At 49.8% G+C, this 23,608-nt stretch overlaps 1 protein-coding gene across 3 annotated transcripts in view; it reads right to left on the bottom strand.

The window, feature by feature from the left end:
• The window catches only part of SYMPK (symplekin scaffold protein), a 48,809-nt gene that overhangs the window by 10,425 nt on the left and 14,776 nt on the right, over positions 1-23,608 (bottom strand). For all 3 annotated transcript variants that reach the window (XM_007997258.3, XM_073016271.1, XM_007997261.3), the window contains 11 exons: positions 22,888-23,137; positions 19,186-19,356; positions 17,090-17,329; positions 12,503-12,657; positions 8,821-8,971; positions 5,475-5,679; positions 4,197-4,347; positions 3,118-3,353; positions 1,987-2,068; positions 1,679-1,792; positions 629-776 (listed from right to left, as the gene is read on the bottom strand). In XM_007997258.3, coding sequence (XP_007995449.2) covers positions 629-776; positions 1,679-1,792; positions 1,987-2,068; positions 3,118-3,353; positions 4,197-4,347; positions 5,475-5,679; positions 8,821-8,971; positions 12,503-12,657; positions 17,090-17,329; positions 19,186-19,356; positions 22,888-23,137 — 1,903 coding nt within the window. The remainder of the gene's footprint in view (positions 1-628; positions 777-1,678; positions 1,793-1,986; positions 2,069-3,117; positions 3,354-4,196; positions 4,348-5,474; positions 5,680-8,820; positions 8,972-12,502; positions 12,658-17,089; positions 17,330-19,185; positions 19,357-22,887; positions 23,138-23,608) is intronic.

Below are 23,608 nucleotides of genomic sequence, written 5' to 3'. Positions count from 1 at the left end.
CTGTGGCCTCAGAATAAACCCCCGGCTCCCTGCCGCCCAGTGGCTGCCAGGTGTTGCATGGGGTGGCCCCGGCCTGCTGCTGCCCTGCTGCCCTCCATGGTGGTCACACACCCCTTCTAACAGTCCTGAGGGCCCTGGTCTCTTTGCCTTTGCATCTTGCCTCCTTTCTGCCTGGTCCACAGCACCTGCTCAGACTCTAGGCCTCCCGAAGGCTGTGCGTCTCCTGGGAATGCTTCCTGGCACCTGGGCCAGGCCTCCCGTGCTGCCCTATCATGGCCCCAAGACTTCCTATTTAAGGGTCCATTTACTCGGGGTCTGAGTCTACCTGTCTGTAATCCTGGGGGACCCAAGGCTCTGTTGAGGGAACCTGCCTGAGATGACCCTGCCTGGTCCTTCCTGGGGCCCCACCGATGGCTGGCTCTCCTTGTCCGCCAGATCTCTCTCCCTGACCCCCTAGGCTAGGTCAGATGCCCCTACCCTGACTCCCACAGCCCCCAGGTGGCTGTCCCAGTCCTGCCCGTTCCCGTCACTGGTGTCCAGGTGGCCTCCCCACTCAGCCCCACTGCTCGCAGGGACCAGAGCACGGACACAGCAGCACTCAATATGCATCTGATGACCTGCGCCCAACCTGTGTCTTTGTCAGCTCCAAACAGCACAGACGGTGGGTTGGGGTGCACCAGGAGCTGCAGGTAGTTGAGGGCAAATTTCTCCACATACTCCCGCAGCTGCTCCTTCTCATACATGCGTTTGATGAACAGCAGGGCCTGGGAGCGCACCTGAGGAGGAAGATGGAGAAGAACAGCTATTCCTGCGAGTGTGGCAACACTCATGTGAAAACAGACCCGAGCCTGAGAAGGGGCAGCCCAGCTGTTACCAGGGCCCAGAGCTGGTCCCCAGCGCAGGAGGCAGATATCCCGGCCAGGGCCGGACCCACAGCACCACCTCGCTGCCTGCCTCTCCAGCCCATCTGCCCGTCACTGCTCCTTGCCTTGCTCACCAAGCTCTAAGCAGAGGGAGATCTCAGTTCCTTAAAAGTGTCACTCCCTGCCAAGTCTCCCTAGAATGCCTACTGCCAGCTAAACACTGTTTCACTCAGATATTATCTGCCGGGACCTGTGAGGGTAGGGGCTGGTCCCGGGCACTCTGATCCCAGCAGCAGCACAGGGCCAGGGCCAGGGCCAAGGCCAGGGGTGTGCAATGAAGGTCTGCTGAATGAATAAACATGCTGCCAGGCAGGGGCTGGGACAAAAGGCTGCAGGCAAGGATGGGTCAAGGGCGCTCTCAACCACAGCATGTACACATTTGTCCCCTTGTCTAGAGCACACCCAGCTATTCATTTTCCAGGTCTCAGCCCACATGTCCCCTCCTTGAAGGAAGCTTTCCTTGAAACACCTCCCCTGCTCACCCCACAACCAGACGGTCGGCCCCTCCCTCCCCAGGGCTCCGCAGCTGCACACTGCTCTGCTCAGCTGCTGAGCATGCTGGGTCCTCACTGCTGGCTGAGGCCACACTGGCTCCCCTGCTGGGCAATGCCCTCAGGCCCCGGCACAGGACTGGGCTGCACGAGGAGCCTGTGCTGGCCATCACAGGTGGACTAAGAGCGAGTTGGTTCCTCAGGATAGAAGTGGCCTCTGCAAACTGCAGGCTGAGGCAGCCAGGAAGTGGAGCAGGGGATCACCTTGTCCTTCTCATGGGAGCTCAGGTCGAGAAGGACATGCAGGTACTGGAACTGGCGGGACGGGCGCTTGAAGATCAGGTCTCGAAGCGTGGACATGCCCAGGTAGGTGCGACTCTGCAGCAAGAGGAAAGGGACCTGAGCTCAGCCCACCTGTGTCTTTGGGCTCTCTCCCCCGACTGCCTCTGACAAAACGGCCTGGTCCCTCATGAAATCCCCTGCCACAAGGTTTAGGCTGTGTGCCCTTCAGACCCCTCACGGGAGAGCCCTGTCCTTTGGCCCAGGCTGCAGTGACCAGGGCCTGTCCTCACCTCATCCTCGCAGTACTTGCGGATCACCTCCAGGGCACTCTCTGTGATGAGTGGCGCCTCCAGCACAACCTTGGTGAAGATCCTGCCAGAGATGGAGGGAGGGCCATGGCTGCAGAGGAAAAGGCCGCCTGGCTTCCAGGCCCTGCTGAATTGTAGGAGCTCAGGGCCAGCAGGCCCTCCCTTAGGGGTTGCTTGTTCAAGCCCCTGGTTATAAAGCTTTGCAAGTGAAAAGACCAGGGTTCAAAAGCTGCCGGCTGGATGATCTAGGCAGAGGCTGCACCTCTCTGAAACTCATTTCTTCCTTTTGTCAAACAGGGATTCCTAACTTTATTCACTGAACATAAGAATCGGAGGGAATGATGGCGGGTGGAGAAGGGTGTGGGTATTTTAGATATGGTGGCCTCAAAAGGCCGCTTGGAAGTTACATTTGAGTATACTGGTAGATGAGGAGCCAACCACACATACAGTTGAGGGAAGAGCATTCCAGGCGGACAGAACAGGAAGCACTAGTGCCCTGAACTTGGCACACTCGAGGAACAGACAGAAGGCCAATGTGGCTAATGTTCGGGGAGTAAAGCCAAAGAGACTGAGTAACATAACGCCTCACTGGTCACAGTAAGGAGGCTGTGCTTTATCCTAAGAGCAATGCAGAACCATGGAAGGTTCCTCGTGGAGAAGTAATAAAAGGATTTATGTAATAAAGTGTTCCTGGAGCTGCTGTGTGGAGGACAGATGAGTAAGCTGGAGGCCACGGACAGGCAGGAAGCTACAGAACCAACTCAGGTAGGAAATGGGGTGTAGAGAAGTCTATCTCCAGGCCCATGGGTGATCACTGTTTTTTACAGATGGGAACATGACACACAGGGGGAGTGACAAAGCCACTCAAACCATGCTCAGAGCAAGTGGCAGAGCTGGGGAACAGCTCAGGGAGTGCGACCTGCAGCTCACATGCAAAACTACAACCTTGAACGTGCCTCCAGAGGGGGAAGGAGGAGAGAAGACTTGGGATGGGCTCGAGAAGGACTGACTCGGGGGGTGATGAAGAGGGAGGTGGTCAGAACCAGAAAGGGAGAGCAGCACCAGAAGAGGGGGCCTCTTGGGGACAGGAGGGTGCAGGGTCAGCCCCCTCACCCATCCTTCTGGTCTGGTTTCTCCTGCAGGCCGGACAGCAGGCGGATAAGGCAGTCCTCATACTTGTCCAGGGAGCCTGAGGCACCCGCGGCCAGATAGGCGTTGTACTCCTGGTAGAGCCAGGCGAAGGCCAGGTCCAGGCGGGCCCGCACATCCTCCAGGATGAAGGACAGGACCTCCGCCTTCAGGCCCGAGTTGAACTGTGTCACCAGGCTGGCCAGGATCTTTATGCGGACCTGGTGGGAGGGCGAGCCAGCACGTCAGTGTAGGGTGGGCAATCCAGGGACTCCACATTGGTGCCCTGCGACTCCTCCCACCCAGGTGCAGGAACTCCCAGAGCAGACACGGAGTGAAGTAAGGAAGGCCAGCCGAGGACCCTTATGCCCAGGAAGGTCCTGTTTGTGTGGCAGGGGGTGGGGGTGCCAGGGTGGGGATCGATCATCACAGGATAAAAACGAGTTTCTAGGAGCAGCACCCATATACTTATGTGCACAGAAAAAGATCCTCAAAGATTCCCCTCATTTGTGCCTTTGTCACCTTTGGAGAGGGGGATGGGGTGCAGGTGATGGCCACGGAAGAGAGTACTGGATCTGGATTCCTCAGAAATATTTTTCAGCTCAGGAAGTACGTTCCTATACTACTAGCTAATCAAAAATTAACTTCACAGAATGGGGAAAAAGTCACTTTTTCAGTGACAGTGACAGTGCCAGCAAGTGGCAGAATCAGGACTGAGAACCAGGTATATTTTTAAAGCTAAATAGTAACAGTAAGAATGTTAACAACCGTGAAGAACCAAGACCACAAGAGCAGCCCTCACTTGCAGAGGCCTCCCGGCACCCACCCTGTGCACCTGAGCGCCTGTGTGCATGGCACATTTCCTCCTTGTCACCCGGGAGGAGCTGCCGCTACCGTCTCTGTTTTATGGAGGATGGGAGTGATCTGGAGAAGCGGCTGTGGCAGCAGAGCTGGGGTCCACAGCCAGGGAGATTTGATGCTGGGGCCAGACTCTGTGCTGGATGTGAGGTAGACACTTGGGTAGAGGGACTGGAAGGATGGGGTGGGGGGTGGCAGGGGCACACCTGGGCTGCCCCGCTGCAGGCCACAGCCTTCTCAGCCCGCAGGATCCGCTTCACAGCGCCCAGCTTCATGGCTTCCACCTGGGCATCAGTCAGGGGCTTCAGCACGTCGCTGAGACGGAATATTTTCTTGCGCCCCCCGGCGCCTGCCAGCCTACGGGGAAGAGCAGTGAAGAGATGCAGTGACCCAGGCTGCAGCAAAGGCCTGTCTGGTGACTCTCCCAACTTCAAGGACTAGGTAGGCCACAGAGATGGCCCCCATCCCCCTGCTGCCTCTCCAATTCCTGTGTCTCTGAGGCATGGTGGGGCGGTGGGTAAGAGGAAGGAAGAGGATGTTATTGTGGTTTTGCAGAGGGTGTCTTAGGAAAGGCTTCTGTAAGTGGGGATCTGAATGGAGGCAGGGACAAGATACACAAATGTCTGGGAGACCAGCTCTACAGGCAAAGGCCCTTAGGTAGGAACCTGCTTGTGGGCGCGACTGAAGGAGGGGTAAGGGTAGCAGAGAGCTCGGAGGGTAGCAGATCCTGCTCAGCTGTGTTAGTAAAACTTGGGGCCGGGCGCGGTGGCTCACGCTTGTAATCCCAGCACTTTGGGAGGCTGAGGCGGGCAGATCACGAGGTCAGATCGAGACCATCCTGGATAACACGGTGAAACCCCGTCTCTAAGACACAAAAAATTAGCCGGGCGTGGTGGCGGGCACCTGTAGTCCCAGCTACTCGGGAGGCTGAGGCAGGAGAATGGTGTGAACCCAGGAGGCAGAGCTTGCAGTGAGCGGAGATCGCGCCACTGCACTCCAGCCTGGGTGAAAGAGCGAGACTCCGTCTCAAAAAAAAAAAAAAGACTTGGGTGGCCGGGACTGGCTGGATTTTGTGGTGTGTAAGGGAGGTAATAATGGGGATGATGATGGTGACAGCCAGTAGCATTTACTACATATCAAAACCATGCGAAATGCTTGACAATCTCAATCACTTTCACTCAAGTTATCTAATCTAGTTGTCTAACCATCACCATCACCACGAACTAATTTAATTCTTTGATCTTTACAAGAAAGATACTATCATTATCCCAATTTTAGACATAAAAAAGGGTTGTTTTTGTTTTTGTTTTTTTACAGGAAAGAAAACAGCAAAGGCTTAGTGGTTATTGCACTGACTCGGGAGTCAGGAAGAACCCAGTCCAGACTTCCTTCTGTCTGCCTCTCACACACAACACACACAACACACACACACACACGGTTGGGCAGGGCTCCTGTCCTGCCTTAGCACCCAGAAAAGGACTCACCGGGGCTGAGTGACAGGGATAATGGGCTCTGGCCTCCTTTTGGCCTGCGGTGCCTCTTCCTCCAGAGGGGACATGGAGCTCAGGGAGCCCACCACCGAGATGGCTTGGCCCTGGGCTGACAGGCGCCGCTTGATCAGGACGCTCTCTGTCTTCACCACCTTCTCCTCCTTGGGCTCCTCCTTGCACTGTTTGGTCTGCTCTACACCTGAGGGGGAGGCAGCAAACGGACACCCAGTGTGTGAGACCCACCTGCTCCAACCCGAGGACCTCACATGTGCCCGGCTCTGTTCTGAGCCTTGTACACACAAAACCTTGTTTAAATCCACAAAACACTGCCCTGGAGTGGGTACTCTTTTTATCCCCACTTTTCAGTACAACTGAGGCTCAAACTAGAAATGCCACTAATTGCTGGAGGGAGCAGCAAATGTTACAGACTCTTTGGAAACATGATGAGCAGTTTTTGTTTTGTGTTTTTGTTTTGAGACTGGGTGTCGCTCTGTCACCCAGGCTGGAGTACAGTGGTGCAATCAGGGCTCACTGCAGCCTCAACCTCCTGCGTTCAAGCAATCCTCCTGCCTCAGCCTCTCAGCCTCCCAACTAGCTGGGACTACAGGCACATGCCAACATACCTAGTTAATGTTTGTATTTTTTTATAGAGACGAGGTCTCCATATGTTGCCCAAGTTAGTCTTGAACTCCTGGGCTCAAGGGATCCTCCCGCCTTGGCCTTCCAAAGTGCTGGGATTACAGGTATGAGCCACTGTACCCAGCCCTCATCTGTTTTTTTATTTGGAGACAGTTTTGCTCCATCACTAAGGCTGGAGTGCAGTGGCTTGATTCTGATTCGCTGCAGCCTCTGCCTCCTGGGTCCAAGCCATTTTCCTGCCTCAGCTTCCCGAGTAGCTAGGATTATAGATGCCCACTGCCATGCCCAGCTAATTTTTGTATTTTCAGTAGAGATGGGGTTTTGCCACGTTGGCCAGGCTGGTCTCAAACTCCTGACCTCAGGTGATCCACCCGCCTCAGCCTCCCAAAGTGCTGGGACTACAGGTGTGAGCCACCACACCCAGCCTGCAGCAGTTTTTATAGCACTGATCACACCCTATGACCCAGTGGTTCCACTCCTTGGTATATGCTCAAGACAGATGACAGCATGTGTACATGAAGACAGCTGGACACAAACATTCACAGCAGCTTTATTTCCAATGGCCAAAAACTCGAAAGAAGCCACAGGTCCATCAATACCGGTGTGGATAAACCAATGATTGTATATTCATGTAACAGAATACTACTAAGCAATAAAAAAACCAACTAGCACCTCACACGACAACATGGAAGAATCTCAAAAATGTACAGTAGGCTGGGCGCGGTGGCTCACGCCTGTAATACCAGCACTTTAATAGGCCAAGGAGAGTGGATCACCTGAGGTCAGGAGTTCAAGACCAGCCTGGCCAACATGGTGAAACCCATCTCAACAAAAAATACAAAAAAAAAAAAAAAAAAAAAAATCTGCCAGGTGTGGTGGCGCATGCCTGTAATCCCAGCTACTTGGAAGGCAGGATAATCACTTGAACCCGGGAGGCAGAGGTTGCAGTGAGTCAAGATCATGCCATTGCACTCCAGCCTGGGCAACAGAGTAAGACTCCGTCTCAAAAAAAAAAAAAAAAAAAAAAAAGCAAAAAAAAAAAAAATTAGCCAGGCATGGTGGCAGCGGGTGCCTATAATCCCAACTACTCAGGGAGGCTGATGCAGCAGAATCACCTGAATCCAGGAGGCAGAGGTTGCAGCGAGCCAAGAAAGTACCACCGCACTCCAGCCTGGGTCATGAGAGCAAAACTCCTTCTCAAATAAATAATAAATAAATAGAAAAAAACAAACAAAAAAACACAAAAAACCGTATGGTAAGCCAGAGAAGCCAGACTTTGTGATCTTATTTAGTCTAGTTCAAGAATAGGTAAAACTAGGGCCGGGCACAGTGGCTCACGCCTGTAATCCCAGCACTTTGGGAGGCTGAGGTGGGCGGATCACGAGGTCAGGAGATGGAGACCATCCTTGTGAACACGGTGAAACCGTCTCTACTAAAAATACAAAAAACTAGGGCCAGGTGCAGTGGCTCACGCCTGTAATCCCAGCACTTTGGGAGGCTGAGGCAGGTGGATCACGAGGTCAGGAGATCGAGACCATCCTGGCTAACACGGTGAAAACCCGTCTCTACTAAAAATACAAACAATTAGCCGGGCGTGGTGGCGGGCGCCTGTAGTCCCACTTACTCGGGAGGCTGAGGCAGTAGAATAGTGTGAACCCAGGAAGCGGAGCTTGCAGTAAGCTAAGATCGCACCACCGCACTCCAGCCTGGGCGACAGAGCGAGACTCCGTCTCAAAAAAATAAAAATAAAAAATACAAAAATTAGCTGGGCGTAGTGGCACGCGCTTGTGATCCCAGCCACTTGGGAGGCTGCGGTAGGAGAAATCACTTGAACCCAGGAGGCAGAGGTTGCAGTGAGCCAAGGTCACACCATTGCACTCCAACCTGGGCGACAGAGCGAGACCGTCTCAAAAAACAAACAAACAAAAACAAAAAAACTAGCCAGGTGTGGTGGCGGGCGCCTGCAGTCCCAGCTACTCAGGAGGCGAAGGCAGAAGAATCGTCTGAACCTGGAAGGTGGAGGGTGCAGTAGTAAGCTGAGACTGCGCCACTGCACTCCAGCCTGGGCGACAGAGGGAGACTCTGTCTCAAAGGAAAAAAAAAAAAAAGAAAAGAAATATTATATCTAATTACCTTTGAACTATGCGTATAAGAAACATAAATGAATTTCATGTTTAGACTTGGGTCTCATCCCTAAGATACTTCATCATGTACATGCAAATATTCCAAATGCAAAGGTCTGAAATCTGAAACACTTCCGGCCCCAAGCATTTTCAATAAGGGATATTTAACCTGTGTCTTGATCTGGGTGATGGTTACACTGGTGTGTTCACTTTGTGAAAATTCGCTAAGGTCTACAGTTAAGAGTTCTGCATTTTACTTATGTGTATTACACCTTAATAGTACTGTTAAAACGGGGTAAAACTATGAAGCTCGGAGAGGTTAACTAACTTGACCAAAGTCATACAGCTATTAAGTGGATGAGATCTGATTCAACTCAAACCTCAAACCCAGGTCTGTTGGATTTCAAAGCCCAGGACTTAAAAACACTGAGCCATCCATCTGTGGTACCTGTCATTACCTACACCTTAACTCCCACATGATTTTCATCTGCACCACAAGGAGGTGCTCTTCCAGTAAGGAGAACCCAGAAGCCACAAGTGCCAACCCCTGGCCCAGGTTAGGGCCAGGCCACACTCACCTGGTCCCAGTCCGGCAGCTGTCATCTGTGTGGCCATGAGCCGAGCCAGGTGCTTGATCTGGGCTTCTGTGCCTGCTGACTCCACAGGGGTGTAGATGGCCTGGAAGGAGGCTGGCATGGCCTCGGGCAGGTACACCATGCTGATGAGGACCTGTGGGATGTCCAAGAAGAGAGCCTCTCCTTAATCATTAACTCAACAAGCGTCCTTTCCATGCCCATGCCAATACTGGGGAAATGGCAGTGCCTAAAACCGACTTGGGCCTGCTCTCCTGGAGCTCAGCCTCTTGGGGAAGTCACAGAGAAAATAAATACACAATGTAGTGCTTGAGAGAGGAACGTGAAGGGTACTGTGAGCCACAGTAGGAGCCAGGCAAGGCAAGGGCCCCCTGGGCAAGAGAACTGATGGAGGGCAGGAGTCAGCCTAATACAGGACAAGGTTTTGCGGTGGGAGGGGTGTGTATTCCCCGTAGAGAAACACCACGGGAGAAGGCTAAGAAGCAGCAGAGCTGGCACCCTGTCCAAAGAACAAAAGAGGCCAGGTGCAGTGGGTCATACCTGCAATTCCAGCACTTTGAGAGGCTAAGGCAGGTAGATCACTTGAGGTCAGGAGTCCAAGACCAGCCTGGCCAACATGGTGAAACCCTGACTCTACTAAAAATACAAAAATCAGCCAGGCGCAGTGGCACGTGCCTGTAATCCCAGCTACTCGGGAGGCTGAGGCAGGATAACTGCTTGAACCTGGGTGACAGTGGTTGCAGTGAGCCAAGATTGCACCACTGCACTCCAGCCTGAGTGACAGAGCAAGACTCCGTCTCATTCATAAAGAAAGAAAGAGAAAGAAAGAAAGAAAAGAAGGAAGGAGCAAAAAGAGGTTCATCGAAGTGTAAGGACTGGGAATTGACTTCAAATAACAAGCAAACAAAAAACCCCCCAGAATCCTAACAGAGAACATCCATGGATGCCAGCAATTAGTAACAAAAGATAATTTCATTTATTTTTATTTATTTTTTGAGACGGAATCTCGAGTGTGCTGGCACAATCTTGGCTCACTGCAACCTTTGCCGCCCGGATTCAAGCAATTCTCCTGCCTCAGCCTCCCAAGTAGCTGGGATGACAGGTGCCTGCCACCGCACCTGACTAATTTTTGTATTTTTAGTAGAGATGGGGTTTCACCATCTTGGTCAGGCTGGAAAAGGATAATTTCAAACTCCCTATACATTTGGAGCTTTAAAAAAAATTTATGCTGGGTGTGCTGGCTCATGCCTGTAATTTCAGCACTTTGTGAGGCCGAAGTGGGCAGGCAGATCACGAAGTCAGGAGATCAAGACCATCTTGGTTAACACGGTGAAACATCACCTCTACTAAAAATACAAAAAACTTAGCCGGGCATGGTGGCAGGTGCCTGTAGTCCCAGTTACTCAGGAGGCTGAGGCAGGAGAATGGTGTGAACCCAGGAGGTGGAGCTTGCAATGAGCCGAAATGGCGCCACCGCACTCCATCCTGAGCAACAGAGCAAGACTCGGTCTCAAAAAATATATATATTTTTCTTAGAGACAGGGTCTTATTCTATTGTCCAGGCTGGAGTGCAGTGGCACCATCATAGCTTACTACAGCTTCAAATTCCTGGGCTCAAGCAATCCTCCCGCTTCAGCCTCTCCTGTGGCTGGGATCATAGGTACACGCCACTATGCCCGGCTAATTTTTTTATTTTTATTTTTGTAGAGACAGGGTCTCGCTATGTTGCCAAGGCTACACAGTGAACTTTAAATGCACACTCTAAGTAATAACTAATTAGAACAGAAAGATAATGAAACTACTATAAATTAAAATATGTGGGGCCGGGCGCAGTGGCTCAAGCCTGTAATCCCAGCACTTTGGGAGGCTGAGACGGGCGGATCACGAGGTCAGGAGATCGAGACCATCCTGGTTAACATGGTGAAACCCCGTCTCTACTAAAAAATACAAAAAAAACTAGCTGGGCGAGGTGGCGGGCGCCTGTAGTCCCAGCTACTCGGGAGGCTGAGGCAGGAGAATGGCGTGAACCCGGGAGAGGGAGCTTGCAGTGAGCTGAGATCCGGCCACTGCACTCCAGCCTGGGTGACAGAGCGAGACTCCGTCTCAAAAAAATAAATAAATAAATAAAATATGTGGAATGCAGCTAAAATAGTACTTAGATGGAAAATCAAATCCTTAAATGCTTGCTTACATTGGAAAAGATGACTAAAAATTCATGAGCCAATCACTTAAAACCATGGGGGAAAACATTCAAATAAAGTAGCAGGAAAGAAAGAAAGGCAACCGAAATAAAACAGAAAAAGTGTCAAAAGAATATGAACAAAATAAAGAGCTAGTTCTTCTGAGATGACTGAAAACAAGCAAATATTTTGCAAGATTGGACATAGTAGTAGCAACAGAAAAGGGGCACATTACAGACATATGGTATTTTATACTACGAATAGCAGGCATTTTTATAAATGGTGAGGAGCAACTTCATAGCAAAACTGAAAAGGTCAATTCCTAGCGTGTGATAAGACAAAAGGTAGAACGGCCGGGCGTGGTGGCTCATGCCTGTGATCCCAGCACTTTGGGAGGCTGCCGTGGGCGGATCACCTGAGGTCAGGAGTTCGAGACCAGCATGACCAACATGGTGAAACCCTGTCTCTACTAAAAACACAAAAATTAGCTGGATGCAGTGGTGGGCGCCGGTAATCCCAGCTTTTCAGGAGGCTGAGGCAAGAGAATCGCTTGAAACCAGGAGACGGAGGTTACAGTGAGCCAAGATCGTGCCATTGCACTCCAGCCTGGGCGACAAAGCAAGACTCCACCTCAAAAAAAAAAAAAAAAAAAAAAAAAAGACAAAAGGTAGAACAAGTTAATAGAAGCCAGATCAAAGATGACTGAGTAAGGCAAGTGGAACTTAAATTTTACTTGAAGGAAGTTGGAGCCAGGTAGCAAGTGAGGGTTGGGCCTCAGGTGAAAAGGGTGGGCCTGGCCCAGGGCAAGTGCTTCAGGGGTGGAAAAGAGGGCAAGGATTAGGGAGAGAAGGAAAAGAGGTTCACTCCCAGTTTCTGGTTTGGGAACTAGGTGGGGCCTGCAGAGGAGTGTGGGGAGAAAGTGGAAAAGTGTAGATCTGCCGTCTAAGTCTGAGGTGCTCCTGGGACATCCCAGTGGAGGACGATCAGAAGTGGGCTGCATACCCAGGCCAGAGGCTCACTGATGCAGTTTGGATATTTGTTCCTTCCCAAACCTCATGTTGAATTGCAATCCCCGATGCTAGAGGTGGGGCCTGGTCGGGGGTGTTTGGATCCTGGGGGGATCCCTCATGGCTTGGTGCTGTCTTCGGGACAGCAAGTTCTCACAAGATCTGGTCATTTAAAAGTGTGTGGCACCTCCCTGCCCCAAAACACTCCCTCTCACTTGCTCCTGCTCTGCCACGTGAGATGCCTGCTCCCCCTTCACCTTTCAGTATCATTGGAAGCTTCCTGAAATTCCCCTAGAAGCGACGCAGATGCCAACACCACGCTTCCTATACAGCCTGCAGAACTGTAAACCAATTAAACCCCTCTTCTTTGTAAATGAGGAGGGTACTCTGGAGGTAGACAGTGAGAAGTGGAGGCAGGAGAAAGACCGAGGAGATCCTTCCTTCCTGCCCAGGGGGAAAACACTCCCCACCCATCCTCACCAGATTGGCCACATTATCAGGCGTCAGCAGAGGCTGCAGGAACTCAGCTGTGATGTCCGTGTCTGACTGGCTGGAGATCTGGGCTGAGGCCTTTGAGGTCCCTGATGGGCCTGGCTCCAAGTCCTTGTCCTCATCGTCCTCCCCCAGGTTGGGCTCTGGGATAAGAGAAAAGAACAAGATGCTGGCTATAGAGAGAGCAGCAGGCCCTCCATCCTCCCAGGGCGCCCAGGTGGTCCCTGCCTCTAGTCAGCCTCTGCAAACAGCGGATGAAGATCCAGGCTGCAGCTCTGCCTCTGGCACCAAAGCACTGTATGACCCTGGGCAACTACCTGACTCATTCTGGGCCTCAGTTCTCCTGATCTGGGAAATGGGAGTAAGCCACACCCTGCAGCTTATCATGCTGAGCTCTAGGAAAAGATTATTATTACTGTTTTTTGAGACAGTCTTGCTCTGTTGCCAAGGCCGCAGTGCAGTGGCATGATTTCGGCTCACTGCAAGCTCCACCTCCCAGATTCAAGTGATTCTCCTGTCTCAGCCTCCCAAGTAACTGGGATTACAGGCATGCGCTACCAGGCCCAGCTAATTTTTTTGTATTTTTGGTAGAGATGGGGTTTCACCATGTTGGCCAGGCTGGTCTCAAACTTCTGACATCAGGTGATCCACGTGCCTCAGCCTCCCAAAGTGCTGGGATTATAGGCGTGAGCCACCACGCCTGGCCTTGTGCAGTTGTTTAGAAGGCACTTTGGCAATGGCTATCAAGAATGTACACTCAGTAGCTAAGGGCACACCTGATACTTAGACCTTGATTTCTGAAACTATTCCCCACTTAAAGGAAACCAGGGCTCCTTAGAAAGAAAGAATGATTCCAGGGCTGGTGCAAGGACAGTACAAGAGGAATCTAGAACATCTTGTCATGCTAGTAAGTAAGTGAAATGCTCAAAACAACTTATTCCTGATAATAAGTGGGAAGAAGAGAAAGTCCTTCCTTACAGCAGAATGTCAACTAATAAATGTAGAAGGAAAATCTCTTTGGAGCCAGGACAGAATAATAGACTCAGGCAATAATCATCATTGGATGTTAAAACCACTGGGTGAGGCCGGGCACAGTGGCTCACGCCTGTAATCCCAGCACTTTGGGAGGCCAAGGCAGGCAGATCACGAGGTCAGGAGATCGAGACCATCCTGGTCAACACAGTGAAACCCCGTTCCTACTAAAAAAAAATACAAAAAATTATCCAGGTGTGGTGGCGGGCACCTGTAGTCCCAGCTACGCGGAAGGCTGAGGCAGGAGAATGGTGTGAACCTGGGAGGTGGAGCTTGCAGTGAGCTGAGATCATGCCACTGCACTCCAGCCTGGGTAACAGAGCGAGACCCCCTCTCAAAAAAAAAAACCAAAAACACCAAAAAAACCACTGGGTGAACGTTTAAAGAGAAACATGTATTATACATAGTTTCAAGTATCTCCTCCAGCTTATTACTGACAAAGAGAAAAATGGCACTTGACACTACAGAAAGCTGGTTGATACTATCTTTTTTTTTTTTTTTTTTTTTTTTTTTGAGACGGAGTCTCGCTCTGTCGCCCAGGCTGGAGTGCAGTGGCCGGATCTCTGCTCACTGCAAGCTCCGCCTCCCGGGTTTACGCCATTCTCCTGCCTCAGCCTCCCGAGTAGCTGGGACTACAGGCGCCCGCCACCTCGCCCGGCTAGTTTTTTGTATTTTTTTAGTAGAGACGGGGTTTCACCATGTTAACCAGGATGGTCTCGATCTCCTGACCTCGTGATCCGCCCGTCTCGGCCTCCCAAAGTGCTGGGATTACAGGCTTGAGCCACCGCGCCCGGCCGATACTATCTTAACCAAGTGTTCACAGTTAACATCTCCAACAATGGGACACCATGTGCCTCCTGATCCCATGTACTGAGGCAACCAGGGGATCATTTCTGTAGCGTTCCTGCCAAAAATGCCTAACCTGACTCCAATCAAGAGGCAAGAGCAAACCCAAATGAAGGGCATTCCACCAAACAACTGTCTTGGACTCTTAACAATGTCAATGTCACAAGACACAAAGGAAGGCTGAGGAACTGATACAGGACATGCCAACTGAACGCAATGTGTGGTCCATGCCTCATAAGAGTACACAGTTTTTAGTACTATTTTTATAACTTGTCTGTAAATTCAAAATTATTTCAAAATAAAAAGCTTAAAGAAACAGAAAGAGGCTGGGCGTGGTGGCTCACGTCTATAATCCCAGCACTCTGGGAGGCCGAGGGGGGTGGATTGTTTGAGGTCAGGAGTTCGAGACTAGCCTGGCCAACATGGTGAAACTCCGTCTCTACTAAAAATGCAAAAAAATTAGTGGAACATGATGGTGCACGCCTGTAGTCCCAACTACTCAGGAGGCAGAGGAGGGAGAATCTCTTAAACTTGGGAGGCAGAGGTTGCAGTGAGCCAAGATCAGGCTACTGCACTCCAGCCTTTTTGACAGAACGAGACTGTCTCAAAAAAAAAAAAAAAAAAAAAAAAAAGAAAAGGAAACAAAGATAAAGTTGGTGGGTAAAATATAACTTTAAATACACAAACCCTGGTTGGGGGTAGTGGCTCACGCCTGTAATCTCAGCACTTTGGGAAGCCAAGGCAGGCAGATCACTTGAGGTCAGGAGTTCAAGACCAGCTTGGCCAACACGGTGAAACCCTGGCTCTACTAAAAATACAAAATTAGCTGGGTATGGTGGTGCATGCCTGTAATCCCATCTACTTGGGAGGCTGAGGCAGGAGAATTGCCTGAACCTGGGAGGCAGAGGTTGCAGTGAGCCGAGATCGCACCATTGTACTCCAGCCTGGGTAACAAGAGTAAAACTCCATCTTCAAAAAAAAAAAAAAAAAAAAGAAACAAATACAAAAATTAGCTGGGCATGGTGGCACACGCCTGTAGTCCCAATTACTCAGGAAGCTGAGGCATGAGAAACGTTTGAACCCGGGAGGCGGAGGCTGCGGTGAGCCCAGATTGCGCCACTACACTCCAGCCTGGGCAACAGAACAAGACTGTCTCCAAAAAAAAAGGATGAGGTAGATTTCGATGTGTAGATGTAGAAAGAACTCCGAGATTGGCCGGGCGCGGTGGCTCAAACCTGTAATCCCAGCACTTTGGGAGGCCGAGACGGGCGGATCACGAGGTCAGGAGATCGAGACCATCCTGGCTAACACGGTGAAACCCCGTCTCTACTAAAAAGTACAAAAAACTAGCCGGGCGAGGTGGCGGGCGCCTGTAGTCCCAGCTACTCCGGAGGCTGAGGCAGGAGAATGGCGTAAACCCGGGAGGAGGAGCTTGCGGTGAGCAGAGATCCGGCCACTGCACTCCAGCCTGGGTGACAGAGCCAGACTCCGTCTCAAAAAAAAAAAAAAGAAAGAACTCCGAGATTAAAGTAAATGAAACTAAATGAAAACAACTCAAGGTACCAAATACGCTACTGCTTAGTATACTTACTTAATTATGAAAAAATATAGTAAGATCCCTACTTCACTCCTTAAATAAATTTTTTTTTTTTTTGGAGACAGAGTCTTGCTCTGTCACCCAGAATGGAGTGCAATGGTGCAGTCCTGGCTCACCACAACCTCTGCCTCCCGGTTCAAGCAATTCACCTGCCTCAGCCTCCCGAGTAGCAGCGACTACAGGCATGCACCACCATGCCTGGCTAATTTTTGTATTTTTAGTAGAGACAGGGTTTCACCATGTTAGCCAGGCCTATTTCGAACTCCTGACCTCAGGTGATCCGCCAGACTCAGCCTCCCAAAGTGCTGGGATTACAGGCGTGAGCCACTGTGCCTGGCAATTCCCCCCCACTTTTTTTTTTTTTGAGACAGAGTTTCACTCCTGTCACCCAGGCTGGAGTGCAATGGCATGATCAAAGCTTACTGCAACTTCTGCCTCCCAGGTTCAAGTGATTCTCCTGTCTCAGCCTCTGGAGTAGCTGGGATTACAGGCGTGCACCACCATACCCAGCTAATTTTTGTATTATTAGTAGAGACAGAGTTTTCCATGTTGGCCAGGCTGGTGTCGAACTCTTAACTTCAGGTGACTCATATGCCTTGGCCTCCCAAAGTGCTCGGATTACAGGCATGAGCCACTGCGCCCAGCCTAATTCCTTATTTATGTATTTATGTATGTATGTATGTATGTATTTATTTATTTTTTTTTTTTGAGAGGGAGTCTTGCTTTGTTGCCCAGCCTGGAGTGCAGTGGTGCAATCTCAGCTCACTGCAAGCTCCACCTCCTGGGTTCATGCCATTCTCCTGCCTCAGCCTCCCGAGCAGCTGGGACTACAGGCACCCGCCACCTCGCCTGGCTAATTTTTTGCATTTTTAGTAGAGACGGGGTTTCACCATGTTAGCCAGGATGGTCTCGATCTCCTGACTCACGATCCACCCGCCTCGGCTGCCCAAAGTGCTGGGATTACAGGTTTGAGCCACTGTGCCTGGCCCACATAATATAATCTATAACATAATCTTAGTAAATATAAATTCAGCATAGTGTAAGGTAAATAATGAAACATTTCAGCATGGTCTGCCTGCCCCGCCCCACCAGCCCCTCACCCAGCTTCATCTTCTTGAGTGTGGAGTCCGAGTCATCGCGGGGCCGCTTGCGGGTGTCCTTGCTGCTCGGCATGTTGCGGGCGATCTCAGCCTGAGGTGTGCCCAGGTCCACCAGCAGGGTGGTGATCTGGGCCTGGAACTCCAAGGAGGCCGGGTGCTTCAGCACACTCAACAGGTGCAGCTTCAGATTCTTCCGCACGCTGCTCACCTGCGATTTGGCCAGCGTCGGGGGCAGGTTGGCTGTGAAGAAAGCGGCAGGAGCTGTGTCTTGTGGACAGATCTCATGGCATGCTGTCAGTCCTAATTCTCAACCCCAAACTTGGGCAGTGGTCTTGCAGGCATCTACTAGAAAAGCTCCTTCACCCTCAGATCTAATGTGTGGCTTTCCACCTTACAAGCTGATGCTTAAAATCCTGGGGGTTTCCATCAGTATCAATCTTAAAGAGAAAAACTCACCCTCTCTTTTAGTAAACACATACAGTTTCGTCTTCCTCCATCTCTGGTCTGAAAATTCACATATGCTTCGCTTGGGGAGGGTTATAATCGCCACTTTCACCTCCAGAAACTCCCAACCGAACTGCTGCAACAGCTCACTGCTGGTCTCCCTGCTACTAGGATGACTTTCTAATGGTCACCCTGATAAGTGAGGTTCCCCTGTTCCACAGGGAAAAAGGATGCCTGTAATTCTGCCTGCCTAGCATCCACTGCCCCTTCCTCAGCCAACAACACTCTCATTCTCCGTTGAGGGAAACCCCCTTCTCCAGTCTCCTTCCGAGTGGGCATGAGACCTGGGGCCAGTGAGAACACCACATTCCCTCGGCCACTATTATTGGCTCAGAGATTGGCTCATAATCTGTGCTCAGCCAATCAGAAACAATGACCATCAGCCCTTGGACTTCTGCTGGAATGGTTGGGAAGGAGACACTCTCTTTCCCATGGTGTTGCTAAGTGAACGGAATGGGAGCCATGAACTATGGGAGGCCATCTTTGCTACCCTAAGGAAAGGACCAGAGAGTGAAACTAAAAGGGAGAAACAAAGAGCCGAGAGATGGAGAGACGCAGATCCACGACCTGTACACATTCATGTCCCAACCCCAGACTTCTCGGTTTTCATTTGTGCACAAAACAGAGAAAATAATATGAGTCTCTGTGTAACCATCAACATTTCGCTAATCTTGGAACATCTATCCTCCTTTTTGGTGGCAGGGGAGGACTGGAATATTTGAAAATATTTCACAGACATCATGTCATTTCACGCCCACATGCCTCAATATTAAAACCAGTCCTGAATCAAGTTTTTGTCGCATGCCAAAAGATTCCTGTCTAATCTGGAGAATCTCAGGCCTGCCAGATGGATGACTAGCGCTCAGGGTCCACCACCAAGCTACATTTCTTCAAGAATGAGCAGGTTGGCAGGGCACAGTGGCTCAAGCCTGTAATCCCAGCACTTTGGGAGGCCGAGACGGGCGGATCACGAGGTCAGGAGATCGAGACCATCCTGGCTAACACAGTGAAACCCCGTCTCTACTAAAATACAAAAAAAATTAGCCGGGCGAGGTGGCGGGCGCCTGTACTCCCAGCTACTCGGGAGGCTGAGGCAGGAGAATGGCGTGAACTTGGGAGGCGGGGCTTGCAGGGAGCTGAGATCCGGCCACTGCACTCCAGCCTGGGCAACAGAGCCAGACTCCGTCTCAAAAAAAAAAAAAAAAAAAAAGAATGAGCAGGTTGAGGTCAGGTGCAGTGGCTCACGCCTGTAATCCCAGCACTTTGGGAGGTCGAGGCAGGCGAATCACGAGGTCAAGAGATCGAGACCACTCTGGCCAACATGGTGAAACCCCGTCTGTACTGAAAGTAAAAAAAATCAGCTGGGTGTGGTGGTGCGTCCTATAATCCCAGCTACTCAGGAGGCTGAGGCAGGGGAATCGCTGGAACCCAGGAGGCGGAGGTTGCAGTGAGCCAAGATTGCACCACTGCACACCCCAGCCTGGTGACAGAGCGAGACTCTGTCTCAAAAAAAAAAAAAAAAACAAAACAAAACAAGAAAGAAAGAGTGGCCTGGCCAGTGAAGAGAAGACAGGGGGAGAGCGTTGACCTACCATGCAGAGTTTCATAGGCCTGGATCACCTCAGACATGAACATGGGTCTCTGGCGGGCGATATTGGCGAGGGAGCCCAGCGCTGTTGTCAGGTTGATGGAAGAGATGGCAGGGTGCACCATGAACTTAAGCAGCTGCTCCAAGGCTGCCTTGCCCTCTTCCCATAGTACGTCTAAGAGACAGAGAGGAGAACCAGTCAGTGGGATCCTTTTTCCCAGGCCTCTGGAGACAGCAGCTTTTGGGACTAAAAGGAAGGACAGATCCTGGTACCTGGATGTCTATGAATGGCGGGAAAAACAGAAAATGTGGTAGTTGATTAGTTCTATGAGACTATTAATGAGTATAAAAATTTAGTTATAAGGGACTAGGCGTGGAGGCTTATGCATGTAATCCCAGCACTTTGGGAGGTCAAGGCAGGCGGATCACTTGACGTCAGGAGTTCAAGACCAGCCTGGCCAACATGGTAAAACCCCATCTCTACTAAAAGTACAAAAAATTAGCCCAGGCATGGAGGCCTGTGCCTGTAATCCCAGCTACTTTGGAGGCTGAGGCAGGAGAATCGCTTGAACCCAGGAGATGGAGGTTTCACTGAGCCGAGATCACACCACTGCACTCCAGCCTGAGCGACAGAGACACCATATTAAAAAAAAAAAAAAAAAAAATTTAGTTATAAAGATGTTCAAAGCATGGGTTTGCAATAGTGAAAGATTAGAATATATGTGTATATACACACAACTCAAAGTCTCTTGTGGCACCACTCCCCTCAATACAGTCCCCAAAATTAATGCTTAAAACTTTGGTGGATATCTTTCCAGACTTTTCCTATACAGAAACATAATGAATGCCATATACATCTTTTTTTTTTTTTTTTGAGACAGAGTCTCGCTCTGTCGCCCAGGCTCGAGTGCGGTGGCGTGATCTTGGCTCACTGCAAGCTCCGCCTCCTGGGTTCATGCCATTCTCCTGCCTCAGCCTCCCGAGTAGCTGGGAACACAGGCACCCGCCACCACGCCCGGCTAATTTTTTGTATTTTTAGTAGAGACGGGGTTTCACTGTGTTAGCCAGGATGGTCTCGATCTCCTGACCTCATGATCTGCCCGCCTCGGCCTCCCAAAGTGCTGGGATTACAGGCGCGAGCCCGTAATCCGGGCCCGGCCATATCTTTTTAACTGAAAAAATATTAATAGTTATATAGTAGGTGTAAATAATTATGGGGTACATGAGATTTTGATACAGGCATGCAATGCATAACTATCACATCAGGGTAACTGGGGTATCCATCACAAACATTTATCTGTTTTGTTAGACACAATCCAATTATACTATTTCAATTATTTTAAAATGTACGATTATTTTTCAGCATAGTTACCTCGTTGTGCTAACAAATACTAGATCTTTTTTTTTTTTCCCCGAGATGGGGTCTCACTCTGTCGCCCAGGGTGGAAAGCAGTGGCACGATCCCGGCTCACTGCAACCTCCGCCACCCAGACTGAGACCACAGGCACATGCCACCATGCCTGGCTATCAAATACTAGATCTTATTTGTTCTAACTATTTCTTTGTACCCATTAACCATTTTAACTTCCTCCCCAGCCGCCCATGATGCTTTTCAGCCTCTGGTAACCATCATTCTACTGTCTGTCTCCATGAGTTCAACTGTTTTCATTTCTAGCTCTCACAAATAAGTGAGAACATGCAAAGCTGTTTTTCGGCTCCTGGCTTATTTCACTTCATGACTTCTACTTCCATCCATGTTGTTACAAATGACAGGATCTCCTCTTTTTATGGCTGAATAGTACTCAATTGTGTATGAGTACCACATTTTCTTTATTCATCTGTTGATGAACATTTAGTTTGCTCCAAAGTCTTGGCTATTGTGACTAGTGCTGCAATAAATATGGGAGTGCAGGTATCTTTTTGATACATTGATTTCCTTTATTTCGGGTACATATCCAGCAGTGGGACTGCTAGATCATATGGTAGCTCAACTTCAAATTTTCTGAGGAACCTCCAAACTCCAAACAATTTTTAGGCTGTAGTAAGGGACATTCCCACCAACAACGTACAAGTGTTTCCTTTCTCCACATCCTCACCAGCATTTGTTATTGTCCGTCTTTTTGATAAAAGTTACTTTAACTGGGGTGAGATGATATTTCATTGTAGTTTTGATTTGAATGCCACGTTATTTAAAATAGTGAATTAAAAATCTAAATGACCATCAAGAGAGCATTGCTTAGGAGAATGTGATGTAACTATACTATGGAATTTGGTATAGCAACTGAACATGATTCTCATGGGGAAAGATGTCACTGACACTATTAAGTCAAAAAGGCTGTCAGACAATACATAAGAATAGCTAATATTTACAGAATGTTTACTATTCCAGCCATATTAATTCACCAAATGTTCATACCTACATGCTAAATTAGATGCCATAATAACAATCCCCAATTTACCAATGAGGAATCAGGCTCAGAGACAAGGGAAAATAGGCTACGTGTCAGACACAAGCTACTATACTTTAATGTCTCTCAGATGAAAACACAAAGCATGGCCTCGATTTTGCAAATAGAAAAGCAAACAAATGCAGACACTATGCATATACACATACGAATACCTACACCTGCACAGGAAAGATCTGGAAGGAAACATAACACTCTTACCAGCGTTTATCTCTGGAAAGCAGAACTGAAGGAGGGGACATTATTCCTTTATACTCACCCATATTGCTTGACACCAAGTGTATATATATGACGCTTTTTTTGAGACAGTCTCGTTCTGTCACTCAGGCTGGAATGCAGTGGCACCATCTCGGCTCACTGCAACCTCTGCCTCCTGGGTTCAAGCGATTCTCATGCCTTAGCCTACCAAGTAGCTGGGATTACAGGTGCCCGCCACCATGCCTGGCTAATTTTTGTATTTTTAGTAGCCAAGGGGTTTCACTATGTTGGCAGGGGTGGTCTCAAACTCCTGACCTCAAGTGATCTGCCCGCCTCAGCCTCTCAAAATGCTGGGGCAAGAGCCACCACGCCTGGTCTATGTTCTACTTTTATAATTTGCAGGTAAGAAAACCATAAAACTGCTAGGCGGGGTGGCTCATGCCTGTAATCCCAGCACTTTGGGAGGCCAAGGCAGGTGGATCACAAAGTCAGGAGTTTGAGACCAGCTTGGCCAATACGGTGAAACTCCGCCTCTACTAAAAATAATTTTTAAAAACACTGGCTGGGTGTGGTGGTGGGCTCCTGTAGTCCCAGCTACTTGGGAGGCTGAGGCAGAAGAATCGCTGGAACCCAGGAGGCGGAGGTTGCAGTGAGCTAAGATTGTGCCACTGCACTTCAGCCTGGGCAACAAAGGAAGACGTCGTCTCAAAAAAAAAAAAAAAAAGGAAAAAAGAAAACCATAAAACCAATGCATTGATTGGCTCACACTCATGGAACTTCACTACAAACCTGTGAGAGTGGGACTATGCTATCGTCTCCAATTTACAAAAAGGAAAATGAAGCACAGAGACGAGCAACTCGCCCAAGTTCATGATGAGTAAGCAATGCAGTTGGGATCTGAACCTCCATCAGGGCTCTTAGCGACTGTGCACACTGTTCCAGGAATTTAAAACCAAGAAAGACAAGGGGGAGAGAGGGAGGGGCGTGAAGGAGAGGAAACTGGTGCAGGGTTGTCAGGGGCAGCAGCTGAAGGAAGCACTCACTGTACTGGATGTAGGGGTGGTCACGAGGGATGCGGTCCAGGCTGATATCATGCTCCTGGCGTCGGGGTATCTCCGAGTCAGCCATGCGGGGTGACAGGGTGACAATGAGGCCCTCCACAAACTTGATGGCATGGGTGCGGATGCCGTCATTGTCAGAGTCCAACAGTAAGATGATGTCCCCCGCCATGGCAGATACCATGTCCCAGCAGGCCTCTTGCAGCTCGCTAATCACCCGTGACTTCACCATCCACTGCCAGCAGGCCAGGAAGGAATGGAAGGGACAAAAAGGTGAAGACAACGCATCAATCACCAACACCCTCCACCGATACGCAGAGAGCCATGAATGATGAATACATTCATTTGGTTAACAGTTACTGAGTTCCAACTCCGCCCCAGACCAGTGCTGGGTGATGCTGGAGACAGGACTGAGTAGTTGCCAGGCCTTGCCCTGCCCTCATGGGCATGCAGACAGTGACCACTCAGTGTGATGAAGGCACACATTTTAAGGTAAAGGAGTAACAATGCTGACTTCACAAGGTGGTGGTGATTAAATGCATTCATTCATTTTATTAATGCTAATGTACATCACATCATAGAGTATTTTTTTCCTATCACACTCCATAATCAATATTTATGTGATTCATTAATTAAGGTCTACCTCCCTCCTTGGTTTATGAGCACTGGGAAGGCAGTAAGCTGTCTTGGTCACTGCTGCGTCCCC

The sequence above is a fragment of the Chlorocebus sabaeus genome, chromosome 6 (assembly GCF_047675955.1).
Source record: "Chlorocebus sabaeus isolate Y175 chromosome 6, mChlSab1.0.hap1, whole genome shotgun sequence".
NCBI lineage: Eukaryota > Metazoa > Chordata > Mammalia > Primates > Cercopithecidae > Chlorocebus > Chlorocebus sabaeus.
The sequence above is the reverse complement of the archived record's forward strand: the minus strand, read 5'-3'. Positions and strand labels throughout refer to the sequence as shown.